A 22,961-nucleotide genomic window follows, 5' to 3' on the forward strand; every position below is an offset into this window, starting at 1 on the left:
CTTGAACTCATCGAATCTTAAAACAGAAAATACTCTTCAGCGTTTGTACAATTACAACAACATATCTTTTTTTGTCTCTTTTGGTCCTAACCACCACATGTTTTAACAAGACAGCAGACAGTGTGGTTCACTGTGATTTCATTGACATATCAAATCTGTAATAAAATACCTATTTGGATAGACACACTCTGGATGCCAACTGTGTCGATCACACACAGACCGGAGAGGAAACTAGGCCGTAGACCAGGAGGGAGCTCAGGCCGGTGAGCTGAAGCATCAGGCCGCTGACTCACACAATCAGCCTGACGTGCTGTGGAGAAACAGCTCAGTGTCAAGAAGACAGACAACCGCGAGAGGAGAGGCATCCCTCAGCCAGCAGCGCAAAACACTGACTGCTGCAGGTACAAACGCGGCCAACAGGCTCAGTCTGTAACTATCGAACTGTTTCATCTCACCTCTTCTTATTTTATCTGTACGTTTCTGCCATCACATCATTGCTTTTTTCCTGTATTATTTTACAGTTTGCAAGTCTGCATAATATTTGAAGAATAACTGAATGCACTGAATCAGAGGTTAAGAAGGTTAATTGTTTGTTAAACGGCAACTTCACTTCGACTTTCTGGCTTTTAACCAGCTTTTATTCGCCCGTTTAGCTGATCCATGGCTTATTACTACTGGATCATTTGACTAAAGAGCACACAGCACTGTAGCACTACTATGGGGTGCAGTATATTTCTTAAGGTTTCAAAGTAAGTATAAATTAAGGCAAAGTCTCAAGATCCCCCATACAAAACAAACCCACCAGGACAAAGAAAAGGAAAAGGAAATCAGTCACAGCAGTTGATTTGCAAACGGAGACACAAAACCCTTTAATTTAAATAGGAGCAGGAAAAAAAAAAAAAAAAAAAAAAAAAAAAAATCACTTAAAAAACTGTACAGAACATTAAACATCGACGTAAAGTTCTTAAATAAAAGACCCCTCTCCCAAAATAACTAAAATAATAAAAACGATAACAAAGTGGGATGATGTATGATACATTTTGTGCAAAAGAAGTATTAATTGATTCTTCCCAAACTGCACATTTCAATGTGAAGAGTGCCTCTCTCCACTCAGCTCTCCCCTCGGATGGGTAAACACAAGAGTCCCTCCCCTAAACCTCAACATAGTGTCTTAAATGTAAAAGAACCCAAAATCCAATAATAATAAAATAGATTTATATTTTAAATATATATTTATATACGAAACATGCTGTACATCATTTCAGAGATTAAGAAATCCCTTTTTATTGACACCCAGGTCTGTCCGTGAACTTGTGCTTTCCTCACTCCCAGCAAAGAAAACAAACAGAAAAACAAAAACAAAACAACATTACTCCCTGTTGCTTTGGATACAAGATGAATGAGGAGAAAAGAAAAACAGAAAACAGCACTGATCAGAAAGTCTCTGTTTTTCCTGAGTCGAGGGAGTTACTAACGTGTTTTGAGAGGGGTACTGACGCACTTTTCACAGCCGAGATGGAGAGAAATCTCAGGACTGCTAAAAAGACTTAAAAAAAAAAGAAAAAAAAGAAGGGGGGGGGGCTTTGTAATGTGTGTGTCCCTTGTTCAGATGTTGTAAGGAGCTGAAAGTGGGAAATAAAACAGTGCTGCGAAGACAAATGCGTGGCTTTAACAGCATGCAGAACATATTCGAACCCAGAGGGAGTCAAACAAAAAGGGGGCACCATTTTGTAATGTCAGTGTGACCCAGTATTCAACCTGCCTCACAACCGTGACACTTATTTTTTTTTTATCCCCCTTTCAGTTTTCTCCCTTTGGACAAAAAGTCTTCCCGCAGAAGAAGTCAATTTCTTTCCCGTTATAGACCCTGAGAACGCTGGCCTCCTTTCAAGTTCCCTGCAGGGGAACGCATCCTCTGACAGATTATTTGGTGAGAAAACTAGCATACCAGGCACTCTTCTGGTACAACGACTAATGTTAGAGCACGAGGTTATTTCAAAATCATTCATCCACTGCAGACTACTGGGCACACGGGGGCAGGACCACTGGACCTGGGGAAATACTTGGGGCCGAATTTGCTGCGCGATCTACTTCAATCAGTGTTTCAATTTGCTTTTCACAGTGGTGGAAACACAAAGAGTGCAAGAGTGGGAAAGAAACCAGCTTAAAGTGACTTCTCAGGAATACTTCCAGTTATGTTACACACAAAAAAAAAAAAAAGAAAAAAAAAAAAGAAGACAGCCATTGGTGAGATGATACAAATGTGATGACACTAAACAAATTGAGGGAGGGGTGGGGGGGGTACAGTTGACAGAAGGCAGATTTCCAATTCGATACATCAGCACACCATATTGACAAACCCCGTTAAAGATATCTGTAAGACAATATTAATCAAATAAATATTCCACCTTTGCTTTCAGTATTTATTCAACTTTGTTTATTTCCAACTAAAACGCTGGATTGAACTGTTGTAGAAACAGCAGTAGTAGTGGGTATATTAGTAGTAGCAGGAGATGCAGAAGCAGTAGTATAGTAACAGGAGGGGCCGTACTGCAGGCAAAGAAAACAGAGCTCCCCACACAAAGCAGCCTGGGTCCCTGCTATTGAGAAAGTCATGAGCTGAGTGGATCTGATCAGAGAGGGTGTCATTGATCGGTGATGATCCAAAGAAAACAAACTCAGTGCACCTTAAACACTGAGGAACTCGTGATCCTTCAAGTAAAAAAAAAAAATAATCCACTCACTAAAAGAAAACAAAAAAAAGGCTTTAAGTTTCTAACACTCCCAGTTTGTAGGTTTGTGATCAACACAATTTTCACAGATTGGATTCACCCTCTGATCCGTGGGCACCAGCTCGGTCCCAAGACATCCCACATGTCTGTGTTGCTAGTCAGATTCAGGACTCGTGTCCAGGCCTAAATAGACTGTAAACTAGCGGTAAAAGCACCACGTGTTGGCTGGGATGGAAGGGAGTTTTTTGTTTGTTTGTTTGTTTTTTCCCTGAAACTTGCTCCAAGACAGAACTGTTGAGTGTTGATGTTGTCAGGCACCTCCGTAGGAAATAGGCCAGAGGATGAAGACGACAATTTTGGTGGGATGTGTTTTTTCTTTCTTGTTGAATATGTATAATGTGCAGGGAAGAAGAAGTGGAGGCTCCTGAAATTGGTCAATATGTACTGTTAAATATTGTCTGACATACACCTGTAGGTCCGGTGAGGATTGTAAAATGGGGAAAAACAAAACAAGGCTTATCATGGTTTCCACATATCCTTCCCCTGCACATACAGCAACATACTGTAGCATGTTGTTTTTTATCTTTTTTTTTTTTTTTTTTTAATTGGTTATGCAAACAAAAACAAAAACTGCTGCTGCAGATGTCAAGTGAGAGAAAGTCAGAGGCGATCCTCTATTCTCCAGTATAGAAAAATAATCAATCCTCAAGCAAAATATCCCTTATAATTGCACTGGCCTTTCTGGCCTGTCACTACTGTTCCAACCAAAGGGTCGTCCATAGAGACACTGAGTGCCTTTGTCAGGAAAAAAAAGGTATGAATGAGTATATCATCAGGGCTTATGAGTCATGATGAAAGCGGACTTTGGAATAAACGGGTTGGCGGAAATCATTTCACGATCTGATGTGCATCAGCTCAGCATGCTATCAGATGTGTAACTCCTTCGCCTGAGAAGGAGAGGGGTGATGTGTGTGAAACCAGATCTATCCAGTATTGCAGTGGGCACTGAGTTAGTCAAACAAGGGTCGATGGAATGAGTCCCGAAGGCTGGAATGAGTCTGGTCCGGCCCGGTCCAGATTCGACCGCGGTGTGCTTTCACTGCAGAGAATGTCACTTGGAGTCTTCCCAGTGCAGACTCAGCGCAGGTGCTCAAGTAAAGGCAGCTCTGTGGATTCCTCTCGGGGGGTGGGGGGGTCCCCTGCAGTCAGCAGGATGGGATCCATCGTCTGAGTGGCTCCCAGAGGATCTAGTGTCAGACTGGCCTCTTGTAGGGGTGCAGGAGGAGTAGGCTATAAAAGAGTAAGACTCTAAAATCAGGGCTCTAAAATCAGACCAACATGACTAACAATTTGTCATAACAATGAAAACATTCAAGTTGACTTGGGTATATATTTGTCACCAACAGGTCTCCACTGAGCAAACACGCAAAGAAAAGCCCTCCTAACGTTGCTTATCAACATGGTGTGGCAAGCAGCAATGTCAGGGTCCAAACAAAAGCCAATCAAGTCAAGTGTAATTCACACAGGTACAGTGAGGACTCATCTACCTTTGATAATAATTCGATATCGATATTCTTGCGACACACAGCTGTAATAAACTGGAACACCTATTCAACAGTCTTCGTCATGAGCACCGTTTGAGTCATGAGCAAGTCAATTGCTGTAAATAAAGCATTCAAAATGGAGTCAGTAGGTGCCTAAGAGATTCATGATGTTGGTTACTATGCAGCTTTAGGTTAAAAGTATTCAAAATTCTGTTAATAACACATAAGAGGCATCCTAGTAGGGCTACAACTAATTATTTTCATTACTGATTAATCTACCTATCATTTTCTCTGACTAATCATTTGGTCTGTAAAATGTCAGCAGAAACATAAAATGCCCATCACAAGTTCCAAGAGCCGACTGTGACATTCTTAAATGTATTTATTTATTTAAAGATATTCAGAATTACAATAATAGTAGCAAGAAAATATTCAAATCTCAGAAGCTGGAGCCAGAGAATTATGCTTTTTTTATAGAGAAAAAATGACTCAAAACATGGTTGCGGATGAATTTTCAGTCCATCGATCAATTAATCAATCGCTGCAGCGCTACATCCCAGAGATGCTTCCTTTAGCATTCTGTGAAGCTGGATTTTCTTTGTTGGACAGGAGGCATTCTCTGAATGAATTGGCTGACACCAGCCTGACTATAATTGTTTGGATTTTTGAGTTGATATGTGAAAGTTTTTAAGATTTACAGGCCAACATGTGAGCTGAACTTGGATTAATGGTGGTCTTAGAGTTATAGGTGTACTGACCCCAAAATGATTAACCTCTATAAATGGACGATTTTTGTTCTACTGGCTGGACATGACCGACTTAAGTTCCATATGAGTGAACAGTAAACAAAGCCTCCTCACCTGTGTGCGTATGGTCTGTACTGTTACTCCTTCCCCCTCCACTGCAGCTGGTCCGTTAAAGCCCTTCCTGCCTGAAAAACTCCACTTGCCAAAGTGGCTTTCATAGTGTAGTCCGCTGCCCTGGCCGAGGCCAGCCCGCTGGCCTGATCTGTGCCCCGAGTTCTCCAGGAGGCTCGTGGGGCAGAAGCGCTCTGGGCCTGGCAGAGGAGGTGGAGCCACAGAGCCGCTGAAGGAGAGCTGGGAGCTGGACAGCTGCTGGCCCAGGAGCCCCTGGATTGAGGATGTACGCTGTAGGGATGTGAGCAGTCCTGCCTCCATCCTGCCCTCTGATTGGCTGAGCAGAGCAAGTGGGAGAGGTTGGGGGTGGTGAGGCCAGCTCTGGGTTGGACCTACAGGGTTGTCTGTACCTGAAATGCAAGATATCAATGCAATGCATTTTTTACATTTTTCATCATTACTTGCAATACAGCCATGCAAAGGCAAGACATACTGTTTCTAACAAATTTACACCATCTCAACACCGCAGCAGTGCAGCTATTTTATCAATCTATAATAACTTTATTACTACAATGGTTTATGACAACAGTTTATGACTAGCAAGTTGATCAGTCCGTGACATAAAAGTAATTCATAAAAAGAGTAGTGGTTGGTTTCAGGTCTTACCCATGGAGGGCTGCACAGTGGTGATGTGCGGCTGGGGAAGGCTGGAGGCTGGTGTACTCTGGGTGGTGTGAACGGCTTGGTTGGTTGAGAAGGAGGTGGAGCCGCCTCCACAGTCTGAGTCCTCAATGTTTCCTCCGCTGTTACAGCCGGCGCCACACCCCTTCTGTAACCTGCAGAGAGACATATATTAAGAGCTAAGATGTTCACACCAGACTTGTGTGTATATATTCATCACTTTTATGAAGTTTAGACCAAGTACCTGTCCCAGCTGCTGATGAGCCAGGTGTAAATGTTGTGTGGGCTGACAGGTCCTCCCCACACAGACCGGAGCTGGCTGTGCCCCCCAGCATACGAGGTGGTGAGGGGGGACACATAAATGGGGTAGCCAATGGGCTGGTCGCACGAGGAGTTAATCATATTCCTCAGGGCCTGTTTGGCGTTTTGAATGCTGCCACGCTCCGGGTTACGATTGCGCAGGAAAACCAGCTCCTGCTGTTGCCCTGCCCACAGCCCACGCACGCACTCTCTGTTCACCTGTAGGGGGAAGCACAAAGGACAGACTAAATATAAACAGCACAACCCGCATCTGATATATCAACTGAATTTCATAGAAAATTAAAATTAAATAACCAAAAAAACAATATAACTAATCAATTAAACAAGCCAGAGATAACGAAACACCAAGTAATAAATAGGCAGAACTCTGACCTTGATGACTCTGAAGCTGAGGAACCTCTTGTTAAGCATGATGATCTTGTACTCATCGCTGCCGTCATCCATGATGTGGCGCAGTGCCAGCAGTGAAGGCATGTTTGCTAGAATAGCGCTGCGCCACACGGGGTCACCCTCGTGAGATATCAACATCTTCTCCTCGTTGGCAGTGATGGCGTCGTACAGAACCATAGGATCCTCATACTCATCTGGAGATGTAAAGTGGTCCTGGAGGAAAGGCAGATTACAGGGTTGGTCTCAGAAGAAGAAAACCAGCCCTGAGGTCAGAATAATGACTGTTTTTTTGTCTCTGAACTATGAGAAACACTACCTGATGCAATTTGAGGGACATCCGAACTCCTGGTGCCACGACTCGATTCAGCAGGTCCATATCTGCAAACACCCATTCATCCCTGGGAGACGTGATGCGAAAGTCTCCCTTGAAGAGTGCGTGGAGGCCATAGAGAAACGGCTCCAAGCTGTCAAATAGACAAACAGAAATAACTCTTACGTATTGCCAGCACATAGTATATGGGTAGTGACGGGTGGTATTAGGCACAGTAAGAGACATGGTAGTATGGCCTGGGGGCCTTACCTTGCAGACATGCTGTGGGAGGCCGTGCCCAGAGCTCTTCTTCCCAGGATACACAGCCCAAAACAGAGATTGACAAGTGGAGAATCTCTTTCACAAGTCACCGGCTACAACACAATGGAGAAGTGAAGATGAATGATGAAATATTGTACATTTTCTATTCTACAAATACTACTCAGGTTGGACCACGAGGAGGTTGTTAAATTGATTCTGATCACTCAAAGTTAATATTATACATGAACAGTTTTCTTTTATTTTCCTCAAAGACTAAGCATGAAAAAGGTGAGATGGTACTAACTGTCATATTAGTTATCCGTAGGGCTGAAAAGTGCAACATATCCAGACAAAACAAGCAGCTCCTGCCTTTATTTAGTAATTAAGTAATGTTCTGTAATGTTCTGTCTGCAGGGTTGTGCATTGTTTTAGTTGTATATTTGGACAAATGAGGGCTGGCTACATGTGGTAACAGCTAAGCCAAGGATCAGAATATGGCTAGCTAGAAGAGGAAATTAAGACAACAAAAACAACCCAGAACCATGTGCGATTCTGGTGTAAATGTTGAGGAGAGTCTCTAACCGTTTGACGCCTGCTGTTGCAATACTGAATCCAATCCAGGTACACCATGCAGAATGAGGAGGGGGTAATGCCAGAGGCCCTGTGGTCATAGTCCTCATCGATGTTCAGGTTGAAGGTGGGGTCACTGTCTACATAGTTGGGCCCGAGACAGGGACGTAGAGCCTCCTGAATCGTCTCATTGGTCAGCCACTCTTCAAGCTTAGCGGATCGACTCACATAGTAGATAATGCTCTGTTCGAGGGAACAAACACGGGATCCAAATGATTCAACAATCCAGCTTTTAATGTCAAGATCACAGGCTACAATCTCAGTTATCATTTCAGTACAACAGGCTGCCTGCATGAAAGGGCTGGATACAAAATGTGTGCACATTTCACACTGCTACTGGATTTTCTTACTGTGATTGGTCATCACCTGGCCTGAACTCAATCAGGCTACAGTATATGTAAAAGCAATGTGAACAGGAAATAACAGATTTTATCACAGCAATGGGACATGTAAAATTTGTAGACCAAGTGTAGACACTTGTAGGCTTACCTTGACATAGTATGTGATGAGGATCTTACGGAGGTCAAATACTTGCAGCATGGAGGCTGCGTTGTTGTCGCTGATGCTGTAGCCCTCAAGTACGTACTTGGTGGCGGCCACCTCCCAGGCCAGCCAGCGCTGTCCAAAGGCAGCGTTGAATGACAACATGTGGGGAAGGTGACCAGGTTCACAGCAGCAGCAGCCCTCGTCCTCCTCTACCCCCTCGGTGATGGCCTCTACCTCCCTCTGCTGACAGTAGGTACCTGGACAGATGCGGAGCAGGTGAGGAACAAGCTACACGAGAAAAAAAAGCTTTTCTGTATATAGATGTAAAGTGTCAATCTGTGACACACTAAGTAATTTACATTGAACATAAATTAAAAGGACTTTCCATCATTTTTTTAGACTAAATATAAGACTACAAGAATACACATCCTCAGTGTGCACAAAAACCTATATAACTAATAAAGATAACTCAGATTTTATCATTTTAGATTATATTATTATATTGGCAAGTGACAACCTATTTAGTGACGCACAACATCCATCTTTCTTAGTCCTGAACAACCTTAAAATAAACCTGTAGCCATGAAACAGATCTTTTTTTCAGAGGGATAAAAATGTACTTTAAGAATTGGCACAAAAGGAAATATTAAATAAAAATGAACAAATATAGGTACAGATGAGCAGTAACATTCAAAATACAAGGTTGTTAAATTTTAAAGCAACATTTTTCAAGGTGCACAGTAGCTTGACCTTGTCAGCTGCCACTTTTTACATGAATAATGAGAACACCTGACAGATGTGACATGCTCAAACCAGCCGGTAAACAACTAAAACTGAGCTACAAGCTTCAAACACTGACAGCCCCCATCATCCACTGCTGCTGACCTCTGAACTCTAGACCCCTCAGCTGGAAGGTGACCAGGCCGTTGCCGATCTCGATGATGTGCACCAGAGCGTTGAGGTAGTCTGAGGCGAGGATGAAGCAGTCGCCTGTGGTGTAGTTGCCCCAGCGGCCGAGCAGCAGATCTCCACACAGGCTGTGCTGCAGAGAGCGCGTCAGATGCTCATAGAAAATGGAGTTCAGATTGTTATCGTCGGCACCTGAAAGAGAAGAAAAGATAATCACCATAGCTATAGAACAAAAATAAATACGAGTTAAATAGAGATGATTAGAAGGTAAGAGACTGTTATGGCATACCTGGGTTGCGGTCTAGCTGAGTGGCAAGTCTGGTGTTGGAATGATCAACACGCTTGGTGCTGCAAACATGACAAACCAGCATCAGAACTGACTGGAAATACTTTATATATGGACTTCAAAATAAAAGTTCATTTTCATATTTGCACAGATTTTTTTTCTTTTTAAAAACATACTTGTAGTCTCGCTCCCAGAATTTTACAGGTCTGGTATACGAGGTGACAAACACAGCACTGCCGAGTACAGGATTGAGAGGGGTGGAAAAGATGGCAGAAAAGATGGCCTGGACAAAAAGCACAGCAGAGTCTGAAGTAACATGAGTTAAGGATATCCCATCGACAAAAAGAAAAGGTCTTTACTACTTGCAACATGCAGAGTCTTGACTTATTCTGGAAATATACACAGCAGGTTTAGGAGCAGGGAATTAATAACCGCAATAGCGCAATTCAATATAATAACCACAAGAAGCCATTGTCGTATCAGACTGTATTATACAGCAAAGTGGACACTACATTACTATTGACATGAAATCAAACAAATTGAAGGATACGGGGCACAGCAAAGGGTTGAGCGAAGGCGTGGAAGGCTGAGCCCCAGGTGATTTGCCAGGGGGCAATGTAAGTCAACACAAAGCGCAGCTTGTACAGCAGGTCCCACATCTGAGAATTCAAAGGATAAATACATTAAAAAAACATCAGCAACTGTATTCATACGACTACACAGACACTATACCGGTGATTAAAGAGTAACTTAACACCCCATGAAAATCTTGTCTTTGCTGACCACCAGTGGTTTAACATCTCACCTTGTTGCAGTGATGTACAGGTGTACTCCAGGACCCCATGACATCACTGTTGGGTGTTACAGGTGCAATGGAGCACATTTCCACATCCATCAGTGATGCTGGGTGTGGTCTTTCAACCAGAGAGGGCAGTAAAATTCTGCTTTTCAGCCTGGTGTTAAGTTAGTCTTCAACATTTAACTGTCCAATGTGCAGAAAATTCTGAGATGACAGGGTTTGTGTCCTAACCTTGCTGAAGAGAATGGACATGAAGTAGTAGTCAATCAGGAAGGTCTCTGAGAAGTGTGGATAGTCGAAGTGGAAGAAGAGTGTGGTGAAGCACAGTGTGACGTACTGCTGCGATGAGGCACAGAAGGATGAACGCAGCAACTTCATGCCTGCCACTGAGATGAAGAGAGCTCGGCTGCTGGAGAGGTCGAGGAAGACAGGAAATCAGTGACACATACGTGGCTAAAACCACAGAGTAAGGAATGACATGAGATATCCAAACCCAGATTCAAGCGTCTCCCTGCATGTGCTACAGTTTAACTGAAGATGTATTCATCTTTGCATAGACTACTATACAGACTGGCTGGTCTATGGATTGAAGAGGGGGGGAAAAAAGGGGAAACGACTGAGAGAATATGTTTTATGCATCCTGTGCTGCTGAGAAAGCAATGACACCTGGGGGTGGTTCAGCATGTCTATTAATTTTATGTTCTACGGTTCCAACACACACAGCTAACACCACATATCCCCGGAGAGCAGAGATGGAGAACAGTATAAAGCATGGATGTGAAATAGTTTGGAGACAGAGTGAGGAAAGGCTTACTAGATGTCCAGCTCTTTATGGTTCTGGCCCACAGTTCGAGCTTCTGTCGTTAGGGAGTTAAGTACCACAGCCGGGTAGATAAAATATTTTTCCACACACTGAAGCCACGCATACAGCTTCTCAAACCACATCAACTGAGCGGCATCTGGGGCAAACAGAAAGCAAAACCACGTTACACATTCCACAGCTGTGATGTAAAATCTGGTTGAAAATTATTTAAACTGAAAAATGTTTTAAAAAAATGTTTATACAATGGGTGGTATGATGAAAATGGATCTGCTTAAGAAGACATAGGATGCCTGGAAGGAAAATGTACAGGAGGAGGCAGGCTGCACCATCATGTACGCTGTGTGAAGTTATTTCACACTAACAAAAATAAATAAATCTCTATAGTAGCTCTTTTATTAATTCAACTACTTAAGTACTAGTCTCGATTTATTGATTCTTAGTCTGTCTGTGATATTCAAAATATGCAGCTGCTTAATTGTTTAAAAATAATTACAGTTTGGTGCTGTTACACTCTGTAAAACTCCCCTTGATAAGTTTGAAAATTTTTCTCAAAAGCACTTCCACTAGAGATCTTACTGTTCATCGTTTACTTCATGCAGCTTTTCCCAGTGGGGATACGTATAATGTTGCAGTTGTTCATATAGTAGGTTTTCTTCTTATACTTCCATATGCTAACTTCCACATGCATGCTTCTGTGTATGTGAAGGAAGATTTAAGAGCAATCAGACACTCACCTCGGACCTCAAACTGACTGTACTCTCTGGAGCGAAGCACAGGGTGAGCCAGGCAGAACCATGGCAGCTGCTTGCGGAGCTGAGGCAGGAGATAGTGAGTAATGAAGCCTACAACTCCGGCCAGGATGTACAAGACAAAGCTAAGAGCGGGCTGTGGATCAAGAGTGACAAGAGGAAAATCAGCATGAAAAAGCTTTGGGCATTTTTTTCATTAAAATCCTCTGAGAAATATGTTGTAAGAATAGGATCATAACCCCTGCTCCAACTAACTTGAAGAGCGATGAAAACTGTGCTGGCACTGATGGCGAAGGTAATCACAGCCATGAGGGGACACATGACGAGATCTGAATGAAGGATCTCTTTCTACAAAGAGACAGTGAGAAGGCACAAGATTTTAAAATTAATGACACCATGAAATCATCACTGTCCCACTGCAGTCTGTGCAGGCAAGCAAGCAGCGATCTTTACCACAGAGTTACGCAGCTTCTCAGGAAGAGGGTCCTTGATCTCCACAGGGGGTTCTTCTGGTGTTCGGTTCTCCAACTCTGGGAATAATTTAGACCGGACCAGTGACCTGATGTAAGAGGTAAAAAAAAAAACATACGAAAAAGGAACCATGAGCTGAGGTATAACATCAAAGTTTACACAGACTGTAGTCAAAGCAGCTTGTCAGCAGCAGCGTCAATCTTCTATCAGTGTCTACACAAGATGCGTTCAGACATATTTCGGTGAGTAGGTCACTTGCATTTTGGCAGCACCCAGAGCCAGTTACATAATCACTGTAGTTACGGGTGTGTAAAATAAAATAAAATTAACTTGAAGCCTAAAATGACGCTTCAGGTCGCAGTGACACACAGCAAAGCGTGAGTAAAATGCAACCTGTTACGTGGCCTATGTAGACAGCTGTATTGACTAAAATAGTTGTTCTGCTAGATGGACGAAACTCTACCTCCTGTGTAGACAAGCTGTGAGACACTACTTCAAAACTAAAGGGAAAAAACTATTAAAACACAAATAGGTTTGACACTCAATATTAGACATTTAATCTGTGTGTAAAAAAGACATTTCATGTTTGTCAGCTTCTTCAGGTGTGCAGCTACATGTAATTATGAACTGTCAATCTATCATGGATGTCATATCCAGGGTCATTATTGACAATAAGAAACACAAAATACTGACCACAGGATGGTGGGATCGCTGCTTTGGCGGCTGAGGTGGTAGGATAAGGCCAGGAGTAGGCCACAAAAGACAGAGAACAGTACTGGCACATGGGCATCCCCCCACGGAGCCTAATGTTTAAAAAACAAAACATTAAATTAAGGACTGTCCACATTGATTCTGATCAGAATCTCTGAAACAGAAATACCACACCAAAACATGCTCTCTACTTTCATGTAGAGTGTCTCTGCTCCACTTACGTTGATAGCACCGAGGCAAAATCCATACAGCAGAGCAGCCACCAACATGCTGCGTATGAGGCTGAACAGAGATGAGAGGGGGCTGGTAGTGGCTGAGGAAAGAGACACAGAGAGAAGATCAGGAAGAACCTAAAAACAAATGATCACTAACTTCCTGACAAGGTATTACATCATCATCCTGTCTGTGTGGACATGTTCTTACCAGTTCCACCAAAAATGTGCATGTCGATCTGCTCAAGCAGACACATCACAAAAGTGTTGACCTGAGGTAGCAACCCAAACAGGAAAATGACCGGGAAACACAAGGCAAACACTGTTGGACAAAGGAGATACAAAAGTTAAAACGCCAAATAAAAAAGTGAAGCTGGTGGAACCAAAACACACACACACACACACACACACACACACACACACACACACACACACACACACACACACACACACACACACACACACACACACACACACACACACACACACACACACACACACACACACACACACACACACACACACAAAACAACTTCATCAACTTTGTGAAACTAAAATTTTCTGCCTGCTAAAACTCTTTATGTCTATTCTCTTATTAAATTGCCACTTCAATATCAAACGTAGACATTGTAGAGGTGTTAATCCTCGTGGGAGTGGTGATCTGGACACCTAGCACAATGATGTAAAGAGTCATGTATAAAAACTAACCGACGAGCATATCCCTGACACAGAGCAGGAAGTGCGCAGAGAAGAAGGTGACACCATAGAGGGACACAGGTTGCAGGCTGCCAGAGCGCCCAGATAGGTCAAAGATCCAGATCATCACACAGCACAAGCAGAAGTAGACCGGTCGACTGTATACAATGATCCAGTTATGGCCCTGAGAAATAACAACAAAAAGACAAGCCACAATTACACTACAAAACATGACGAAATGCCCTCTTTTAGTTTGTGCTTTGGGTACATTTTAGCATATAAAAAGGTGAAACAAGTACTCACGTGCATGGGAGAAGCAGCATCCGGTTGTACACTCTAAAACAAGGAGACAGGGAATTTAAACTTCATAGGTTTCATGTACATTTTGAATTAGAAGAAAACCCAGAAGCAACACTGAAAAGAGGAAAGCCTGAAGACATCACAAACAAGACACACAAGATAAAATCACAGTCTCTGCTTAGCTTAAGACATTTGTAACAAAAAAAAAAAACAATTACAAATTAACAAATAACATGAGATCCAGATTTGTTAATGAAATCCAGAGGTAAGGTACCTTCAGTAAAGAGTACTGGCAGCTAGCAATGACCAGGCAGAACTGGAAGACCCAGATGTCCCTGAAAAAGCCCTGAAGCAGCAGTAGGAACCCCAAGAAGGCCACCAGACTGGCCAGCACCACAGCAAACACGTTCTCTCCTACACGGCGATTCCTGGCAACAGAATGCAGAGAAATCAATATTTGGACAACTTAATGACATTTTGACCCCACTGTTTCACTGCTTTCTTTATAAATATCACGTTAGCTGATGAAGATAATTATCATGAAGGGGTTTTCTCAAAATAGGAACAGGCTTTGGTCAACACAAATGAATAACTATTTTTGTCATTCTTTCTGGATTTTGCAGCAAGAGAAAACTGTTTTACTTTAATAAGACAGAACAGAAAGAAACAAAAGAACAAGATTAAACTATGACTCAAGTGCACTGACATAAATTATTCATTACAGATTAGCCAAGGGACAACCAAGTACAAAATGCTTTGCTATGTTTTTGAGAACAAGGGACCAAACAGACTGCCATCTCTCCTTGTCTCCAACAGTCTGGCTTACCTGTCCAATAACGCCAGAAGAGCCAATCGATCATATCGAACCCTCAGCCACTTCCCGGGCAGCACCCAAAAGCGATAGTACTGTTTGGGTTTGGCTTTCTCCTCAATCATCAGAGTGTTTTCCTGGGACTCTTGTAGAGACTCGTGATCCAGATCAAACTAGAGATGAGATGAGAAATGAGTGATGAAGAAACGACAAGGGCAATCTGTGATAGTTTCCTCTGAGGTAGAGAGAGAGTCTGCCACATCAAACATTTAAGACTGCTAACCTCAGGCATTTCCAGAGGCACCCTGCGCACCTGCATGCCCTGTAAAACCACAGGTCTGGGCTGGAGCATGGACAGGACTGGTGCCCCTTCCTGGACCTCAGTGGAGGTGAAGCTTGAGGACTGGGACTGTCTCTCCCTTTCCCTGCAAGCGTGGAATGTTGCGGCATTAATTGGAGCTTTTAGTCATGGCTTTCTAACAGCAAATTAACTCTTATAGTCTTGAAAAAAGGCTACCTGGTAACTTTATAACTTACTGAACTGGGTCCTCATAACCGCCTCCAGCAGGTCCAAATGTGTAGGACCTCTTCACTCCTGTTGCACAACAGAAAGGAAACCGAAATGGAATTCAACAGGGAAAAATCCAGACACATTTCTAGAACTAAGAGATGCTATATTTGTGAGAGAATAACAATAATTGTAAAACCAGACAACCAAAACATAGACAGGGCTTTTAATTTTAGATTTGGAGGTCTGGCATAGCCTGTGCAGGTAGTGAGCATGTTCCACGAATTTGTTTTGGGGAATTCTGTTCTTGTATTGTGGCTGTAGTTTGAGTTTATTTTTGTAATTTTTTTAAAAATATTTTGTGCATTTTATCTACATTTCATTGTGAGGCACTTTTGTGGCTTCTGTCCTTGACAGATGCTAGAAACTTTACTTATCTACCCCTAGTGAACGCCTTTTTTTAAAAGGACATGCAGCACCCAAAACAGATCAATGATCCTGTTTCGGTATCATCTTTAGATATCACTGCTAGCCTGGTTGCCCTCTTCATCCAGTCTTAAAACTAAGCTAAGCTAACCATCTCCTGGCTTTATATTTAAAAAGGACAGACATGAGAACAATATCAATTTTCTCATTTAACTCTCAACATGAATGCAAATAACTACTATTGAGCTATTCCTTTAACGTCACTGACTCACCACTCTCATCAAAGAAATAGTGCACTGCCCCCTCTGATGTGTCGTCGAAGGTGGAGGCCTCGTGGATGCCACTGCGGGGCAGTAGGAGTGAGGAGGCAAACTGTAAGGCTGAAGGAAGTGTGCGGGTCCGCGAGTGAGAGGAGGTCCGAGCCCGCTGGAGGTCCTGAAGGCTACAGGAACAAAAACACAAAACATGTTGGGTAACAATGTCTAACATTAGCTTTAAAATAAAAACAATGTAATGATTTCTCCAAAAGTTGCTGAGAATGTCAATTTTATGGCAAATCCCCTAAAACACAGATGTTAATTAATTCTTACGTCCATCATACAGTAAACTTGCCGATAGCTTTGTACAAGGCAGACTTGGTATAGACTGGGGCTAATAAAAGGCATAGTTGAGGCAAGGCATCAGCTATAACCCTCACTCTGTTCTGCTTAGTCGACTGACCTGGGAGGGGATCCCATGGTGGACGGGGGTGGTGTAGGGTTGCTCCCAGCATTGTGTCTCCTGCGGATGGCCTGGGTCCTCTTAACACTGCTGACTGAGTCGTGTTTACCACCATCCTCTGGAGCCATGGCTGGAGAAGGGTTATCAGTTACATCAATGCAACGGCTTACATTACAGTGTCAACGTACACGACACAAGGTGCCATTTGCTTCATAAATGGACACCAATGTCTAACACTAGCCTTTTACTGGATTTTAATTTTGCCATCGTAACGTCTGCATTTACAATGTAGTTATGCAGACATTAACACTCAAGTATCCTGAATTACTCACTGATGAGACATTGTGCAATTTTGTGTCCCAAACTGAATAAAGCTTAACTATTAATCAAACTCTGTTTCCTCTACATATATCCAGAATTGGCAACCTCCACTGAGTCCATGTTAACAGGAAGAATATGGCTTAATGACGCATTAATGTTGATGGTCAACCGTAGTGTAAAACAATAACTGTGTTAATGGGGGGGTGCCCTTTAAGCTTAATATTATCACAAAAAGTGACCTGTTCTGTGTTGGGGGCATAGTACCCCTTTAGCTGTGTTTCTCCTGCCTCCAGATCAGCAGTGAGGCCAAGACAGAAAACAGTGATTCTCCTTTTTCACATTAAATCCAGTATCTGCACATGCTCTGTTTCAACATAGCAAAGCTTACTATGTGATTAGCAGCACCCTAAGTCTGCCAAAGACAGCACACCTCTCAAACTACAAGGATGAGTCACAAATATGGACGTATTACTTTCATATTTGTGACTCATATTAACCTTGAAAGGATAGTGACGCTAAATCAGTCTTTCAAATAACTAAATTGGTTATGTCAAGGCAGCAAATTTCACACAATATGATTCTGTTTGTACAGTTTACACATTCAGTAAATTTGATCTTTCTCTAGCTGCCATCACTTGATTTATGTTAAATTTCAATAAAAAAAAAAACTTTGATCAAAAATTTAACTTGTTTTTAAAATGCATGCCTTCCAATTTGATTTCATGTAATTTTGCCAATTTTCACCATCATCACCATCTAACCATATTTTTCCACAACAGTGACTACACTCTACACAGGTATGTTAGAGTCTTGGATGTGGTGCAATTCAGAAAGTGCTCAACTAAAAGCTGAAGTGTGTATGGTCAACCCATTTTGGATATTCACAATATGGCAAGAGTCTGCTAAAGTAAGGGAAGTACTTTCTTTGATATTAACTTGTTTGTAGACAAAATAAAATACCAGGTATTATTCTATTATGGTCAATAAATTATTTAGTCAACTACAACAGCCAGAATTGTTTTATTTATTTTACCAATATAAATTGGACACTCCAAAACATTGAAAACACTTTTCCATCCGAGGATTCTGCCTTCACCTGCACCAAAAACTAGGACACTGATTATAAGGTTACACAAACTCACCTCCTCCCACAGCTCCCTCCTCAACCAGCTCTTCTGCCCTCCAGCCCATCTGGTTGCCAGTCCAAGAGCCCCCAAGAGAATCCAGCCGATGATGATGAGTTCCAGGGAAGCCATCAGTGTGGAGAGTGCGGGCTTCCAGATCAGACTTAGAGATGGTGAGAGTGCGAGGTGCAGGTGTCGAGGTGGAGGGCATTGTAAGCAGGGTAGAGGGCAGAGCAGCTGTGTTGCTCTGGCCTCCACCTGCCCCATCCATACTTAACACTCTTGCATGAGTCTTAGCACTTGCCGTGCTAGAAGAGCGCTGAGCAGCACGAGAATGTGAGGGGCCAGCAGTTTCAGGTAAATCCCCCTCCCTTGGAGTGGGCAGTTGAGCAGCAGGGGGGAGTGGGGATGTAATGCCAGTGTTAGCGAGGTCCGGGGAGTAGCAGGAGGTAGAGGAACTTGAGTCATCATCATCATCTGAGCTGTATCGGCGCTGGGAGCCCAGACTAGAACCAGCACTCATGTCACTGCCATCGTCCTCGTCGCTGGAGTCCTCAAACAAACTTTCACTGTAAGCCTTGGCGCCCAGTCGGTTGCGCACTGGGATGTAATCTCTGTGTTGTCTATGATTGTGGTGACGCCTGTAAGAGCCACAGTCAAAACTACTGCTTCCTGCTCCAGCTCGCCTTCGTGGAGCTTTCCTTCGGCCTGGCCTGTGCCCCACACTACTGCCGCTGGCCCGCAGCAGCTTTAAGTCTTTTGGGCGCACAACCTGCTGGGCTTGCAGGGCAGGCTGGTCAGACAGTAAAAAGGGGGTGGAGGATATGGGCAAAGCAGGCTCAGAACACACCAGACCCAGGGCCAGCCCTGAGGGCACTGAATTGGCCTGCCGAGGCGGGGGTAGAGGAGGGACTGGGACATTTCTGTCTAAATCACAAACCTCTGAGTGGCCACTACTTGAAGGGGAAGAGTTCTGGAGTGGAGGGGGCTGTGCCATATGCGCACAGGGTACAGGAGGCAAATCCTCTCCTTCAACAAGTGTCCTGTCTAGCCCCTGGCTGAGGGAGAATTCTCTGGAAGGGGAGCGCAGCAGAACACTGTCTGACAGGTTGTCAGTATCACTGCCACCCTGTCCTGCTGCATCCTCTGTGGGCCCGGGGATGTTGGAGCCTATAGCTGGTGCTGAGGCAGACGCCTGTCCATCTGCAGGCCGTGGCTGGCTGAACGAAGGACTTTCCAGCTGAGTGGAATCAGTTTTTTCACTGCGGTAACTGCTAACAGTGCTTAACGTCTCACGATCTGTGGTGCCTCCACCTGCACTGAAACAGCTGTCCGTGGATCCGGCAGCTAGTGCTACACCACTGCGGCTGCCTGGGTGCTCAGTCCCAGGTGCAAATGCCACAGGGTCAAGGCCCAAACCCAGGAGATTTTCACTCAGCTCCTCACTTAAGCTGCTCTTTATAAGAGGGCTAAGGGGGGTATCCCCCAGGCTTTCAGATTCAGCAGAGGGGCCAAGAGGAGAATAAGCCCCCAACCCATTGTCCTCAGGACTCTGTTGAGACAGTTGTTCTGGTAACTCTACTTCCTGCAACTGTTCTTTCTCCCCTCCATCTTCTTGACTGGAGGGTGAAGGAGGGATAGACAAGCAAACTCCAGGTTCTCCAAATCCAGCTGATACTCCAGATACCCCCATGAGACCTTGGAAATTCCCTCCCAGAGAAGCAGCAATGCAGGACTGGACCACACTGGGAGCCCCTGTGCAGTATGACAGACCTAAATCAGATTGAAATGCATTTTGGAAGGCTATAAGACCAAGGTTTTGAATTCTACTTCTCAGGACTCAGAGATGTTTTTTATTATTCTATTGTTTCATCATACATTTGGATGCATGCACGACAATACATTCTGATGGACAGCATTAAGGGCCATGCTTACAATGTGATGCATACAGTACTGGTATGCTTACAGCCCGGGCTCCTGAGCAATTTGAGACTAGGATTAGACAGTGTTCAGAGTGTATGACGCTTGTTTCTGGTCACTGAATAGTAGCAGACTTACTAATAATGTCCTGGGAACACTGGCGTAGGATATCACGGTGAGCTGACGTAACAATCACATTATTGCTTCCTTGTTCCCGCATTAGCTCTTTGATATCTGAGGTAAAAGGAGAGTAGTCACTCAAAAATAAATAGTGCATATTCAACACAGGCTGAACCCACAAAATTAACTTAATGCGCTAGATCACTGTAAGGACAGTGTATGGAAGGACTTCAGATTATACATTATATACCACTGTTTAAAATAAAAACCTGTCAATTCTCAATTCTGGTATGCAGTAGGAAAACATAGAATTCAAATACGCACCCTTAGTGCCTCCTGCATCCTCCAGCTGGGGCAAGAACTCCTGAAGAATTAAAAAAAAAAAATACACATATCAGTATATATTAACAAGGCCATGACAACATTGGGATCTAATGAAAACTTTAGGGGAACTCAAAAAAAAGATTCTAAATGACTGTCTGAGGCATACTTACGTAGGAAGTTAAAAATTCAACATTTTCTAACAAACAGAATGGGAGAAACGAGGGAGGGAGAAGAATGAAGACTGCATGCTACTATAAAATATGGTAATCCTCACCGACACCTGGTTCAATCCAAACAGAGAGTGCTGGGAGCTACAGCGCACCGGAGGTGTTGAGTTGACCTTCCGAAACACAGTCATCTCTACACCAACATGACTATCCCTGTGAAGAAGTTACACATACAGAAAGTTAAAAGGATTTCACAGTATTGTGATTTCATAACTTTTCTCCAAAATCTGTCAGAAAAACATCTTACCTGCGCTGATTCCCATCATGGCCACTGGAACCTTCATCTCCTTCTTCTGTCTTTGGGCCTTCAGCTGTGAGTGAGGCCTGCTTCTTCTCTACAATCTCCCCTAGGTCAAACATAGCATGAAGCCGGTAGTTCACCACCTTAATGGCTGTGAAAAAGACGGCCACCACAGCAGAGTACATGCCTGCTACCACCAAGCTGGGAGGAAGAGCCTGAGAGGGAGTGAAAAGACAATGACAGTATGTGAGACTAAATTCAAAAATGAGACAAAATGAGACACCTTCAAGGAGTGAGTGCCAGGAATTATTAAACTAAATAGTGCAACCTACTTATCATAAAGAAAGCAAATTCCCAATGCTCATGTCAACAAGGAAGCTTATAGCCAACTGTACTATAAACAAATGTCTTACCATAGACGGTAGAAATGAGGCATTCACAACATTTTGACATTCAAACAATAGATTATGTACCAAAACAATGTAAAAGGCTATTTTAGAATTTTTTTTCTTTTTTAAAACAAAAATTTGGCTATTCCTATTGGCCACTACGCAGCAACTATGCAACACAATGGAGTGCACAGGGCAACCACATACTATATGTTCAGGCAGATTTGAAACTGAACTAGAAGGCAAATGTTAAAGTTATTAACCTTCTTGCAGACTTCCTGGTCCAACTATGACCACCTCACTTACTGCTGTTTTGCATCCACACACTGTTTTACAATTACAACAGATGATTGTAATGTATATTTTAATGCATTCCCTTTCATTTTCACTTCTAATGACTGGGTTAAACTTGGGATTAGTTCAAATCTGTCCGGTTGTCTGACTACTTATGTTGCTTTCCCTGTTGGACTGCATATTGGCACCCAGATCTCATCATGGAGTTGGTGTATATATCAAGACTGTTAATAAAAAAAAAAAAGGAAAATAAAAGAGTTTTCCTTTAAATGCAACCTGATTTTGCAAATGCTGCAGTATTGCAACAGGTCAACATAGTCTCTCACACAGTTTGCATTGTTAGAGAACTAAATATGAGGTAATGCTATGCATCTCCTTCACCTAATGTGTCATGTATTGTGTAAATCCAGTATGCAACTGTCATGTCTGGCAGCAAATCTACTAGATAACATTTGAAAAATTGTTTATAAAACGATGTATGCCTTAAGTTAGTGGTTCCTTGATTTATTTGGATAAATTGGTGGTCAGCCTGCTGTGAAAATGTACTTACCATGTACAGCAAAAAGGGGAAGGCCAGGAGAAATATCCAAAGGTAGAGGTGGAAGCAGTTGGAGAACGTGCTCTGATGGGGGTCCACATACCAGCCTCCTGTGAGTGAAGCCCACACACCCTGCCGCAATATCTGAAGAGCTTGAGAACCCATCTCCACCTTCAGGTTCAACCAAAAGCTGAAATGCTTCCTCCAAGGCTGTAGCTCAAAAAACTGTGCAGCAGTTCGAGCCACAGTATCTTGTGTCTATGATGGCACTTCCATTGGGCATGGCAGGTTAACCAAGACTGTTTCATCAAGGACAATAGTTCTGTGTCTTGGATATGTATACTTCAGTTGAGGTCAAGAGTCGTTGCATATTCTTGTGCCAGTATGTGCTCTCTCCCTGCACCGACGTTGCCACACTCGAGCCTAATCCTTGTTGGGTAATCAGGAGAGTGACTTTTTGGCACATTGGTAACCCACTGAATGTATGAAAAAACATTCATCTGTAAGAAAGATCAAAACTGGTTTGTTTCCTTTTATGAAGCTACATTTTAAACATCACATTCATTGGGAAGAAATGCTAGGCAACTACCCATTCATGAAATTACACTGAAAATCACAAAATAGGTCTAAATGTTGGAGTAGAAGTCTGTCAGCTGTCCACATGCACACATCCTTTGTGGAGATAAGCACCTTAAAGTGTCTTTCCTGTTACTTTAAGTACTTCCTTAAATTCCACAAGATGGTTATAAAATTATATGTTTTCTCTTATTTTCCAGCCGGTCTTGAATTATTTTAGCAAAAGATCACAAGATAAATGGGCCAACATTTAT

The 22,961-nt window shown here is 43.0% G+C and overlaps 1 protein-coding gene across 1 annotated transcript; it reads right to left on the reverse strand.

The window, feature by feature from the left end:
• Positions 1–3,869: 3,869 nt before the first annotated feature.
• Positions 3,870–22,296, reverse strand: LOC139294984 (pecanex-like protein 3). The gene is made up of 35 exons (XM_070917020.1): positions 22,144–22,296; positions 20,917–21,125; positions 20,717–20,822; positions 20,443–20,482; positions 20,137–20,232; positions 18,097–19,833; positions 16,634–16,763; positions 16,186–16,355; positions 15,517–15,574; positions 15,263–15,404; positions 14,995–15,152; positions 14,443–14,596; positions 14,172–14,204; positions 13,881–14,052; positions 13,384–13,494; positions 13,182–13,273; positions 12,943–13,052; positions 12,232–12,337; positions 12,034–12,126; positions 11,764–11,914; positions 11,021–11,165; positions 10,438–10,615; positions 9,958–10,066; positions 9,584–9,713; positions 9,411–9,469; positions 9,098–9,313; positions 8,216–8,469; positions 7,679–7,909; positions 7,106–7,209; positions 6,842–6,989; positions 6,508–6,738; positions 6,059–6,333; positions 5,800–5,969; positions 5,137–5,543; positions 3,870–4,022 (listed from the first exon to the last, which is right to left on the reverse strand). Exons 1-35 carry the CDS (start codon positions 22,294–22,296, stop codon positions 3,870–3,872), a joined length of 6,831 nt encoding a protein of 2,276 aa, XP_070773121.1.
• Between the last annotated feature and the right edge of the window lie 665 nt (positions 22,297–22,961).

This window comes from Enoplosus armatus, chromosome 13 (assembly GCF_043641665.1).
Source record: "Enoplosus armatus isolate fEnoArm2 chromosome 13, fEnoArm2.hap1, whole genome shotgun sequence".
Lineage (NCBI taxonomy): Eukaryota > Metazoa > Chordata > Actinopteri > Centrarchiformes > Enoplosidae > Enoplosus > Enoplosus armatus.

What these genes read in the sequence shown, in the direction of transcription:
- LOC139294984 (XM_070917020.1), bottom strand. Translation starts at nt 22,296, where the DNA reads ATGGGTTCTCAAGCTCTTCAGATATTGCGGCAGGGTGTGTGGGCTTCA. An exon ending in CATGATGGGAATCAGCGCAG is followed by an intron (nt 20,823 to 20,916) that starts GTAAGATGTTTT and finishes ACTTCTTCACAG; the next exon opens with GGATAGTCATGTTGGTGTAG. An exon ending in CTCATCAGCAGCTGGGACAG is followed by an intron (nt 5,970 to 6,058) that starts GTACTTGGTCTA and finishes GTCTCTCTGCAG; the next exon opens with GTTACAGAAGGGGTGTGGCG.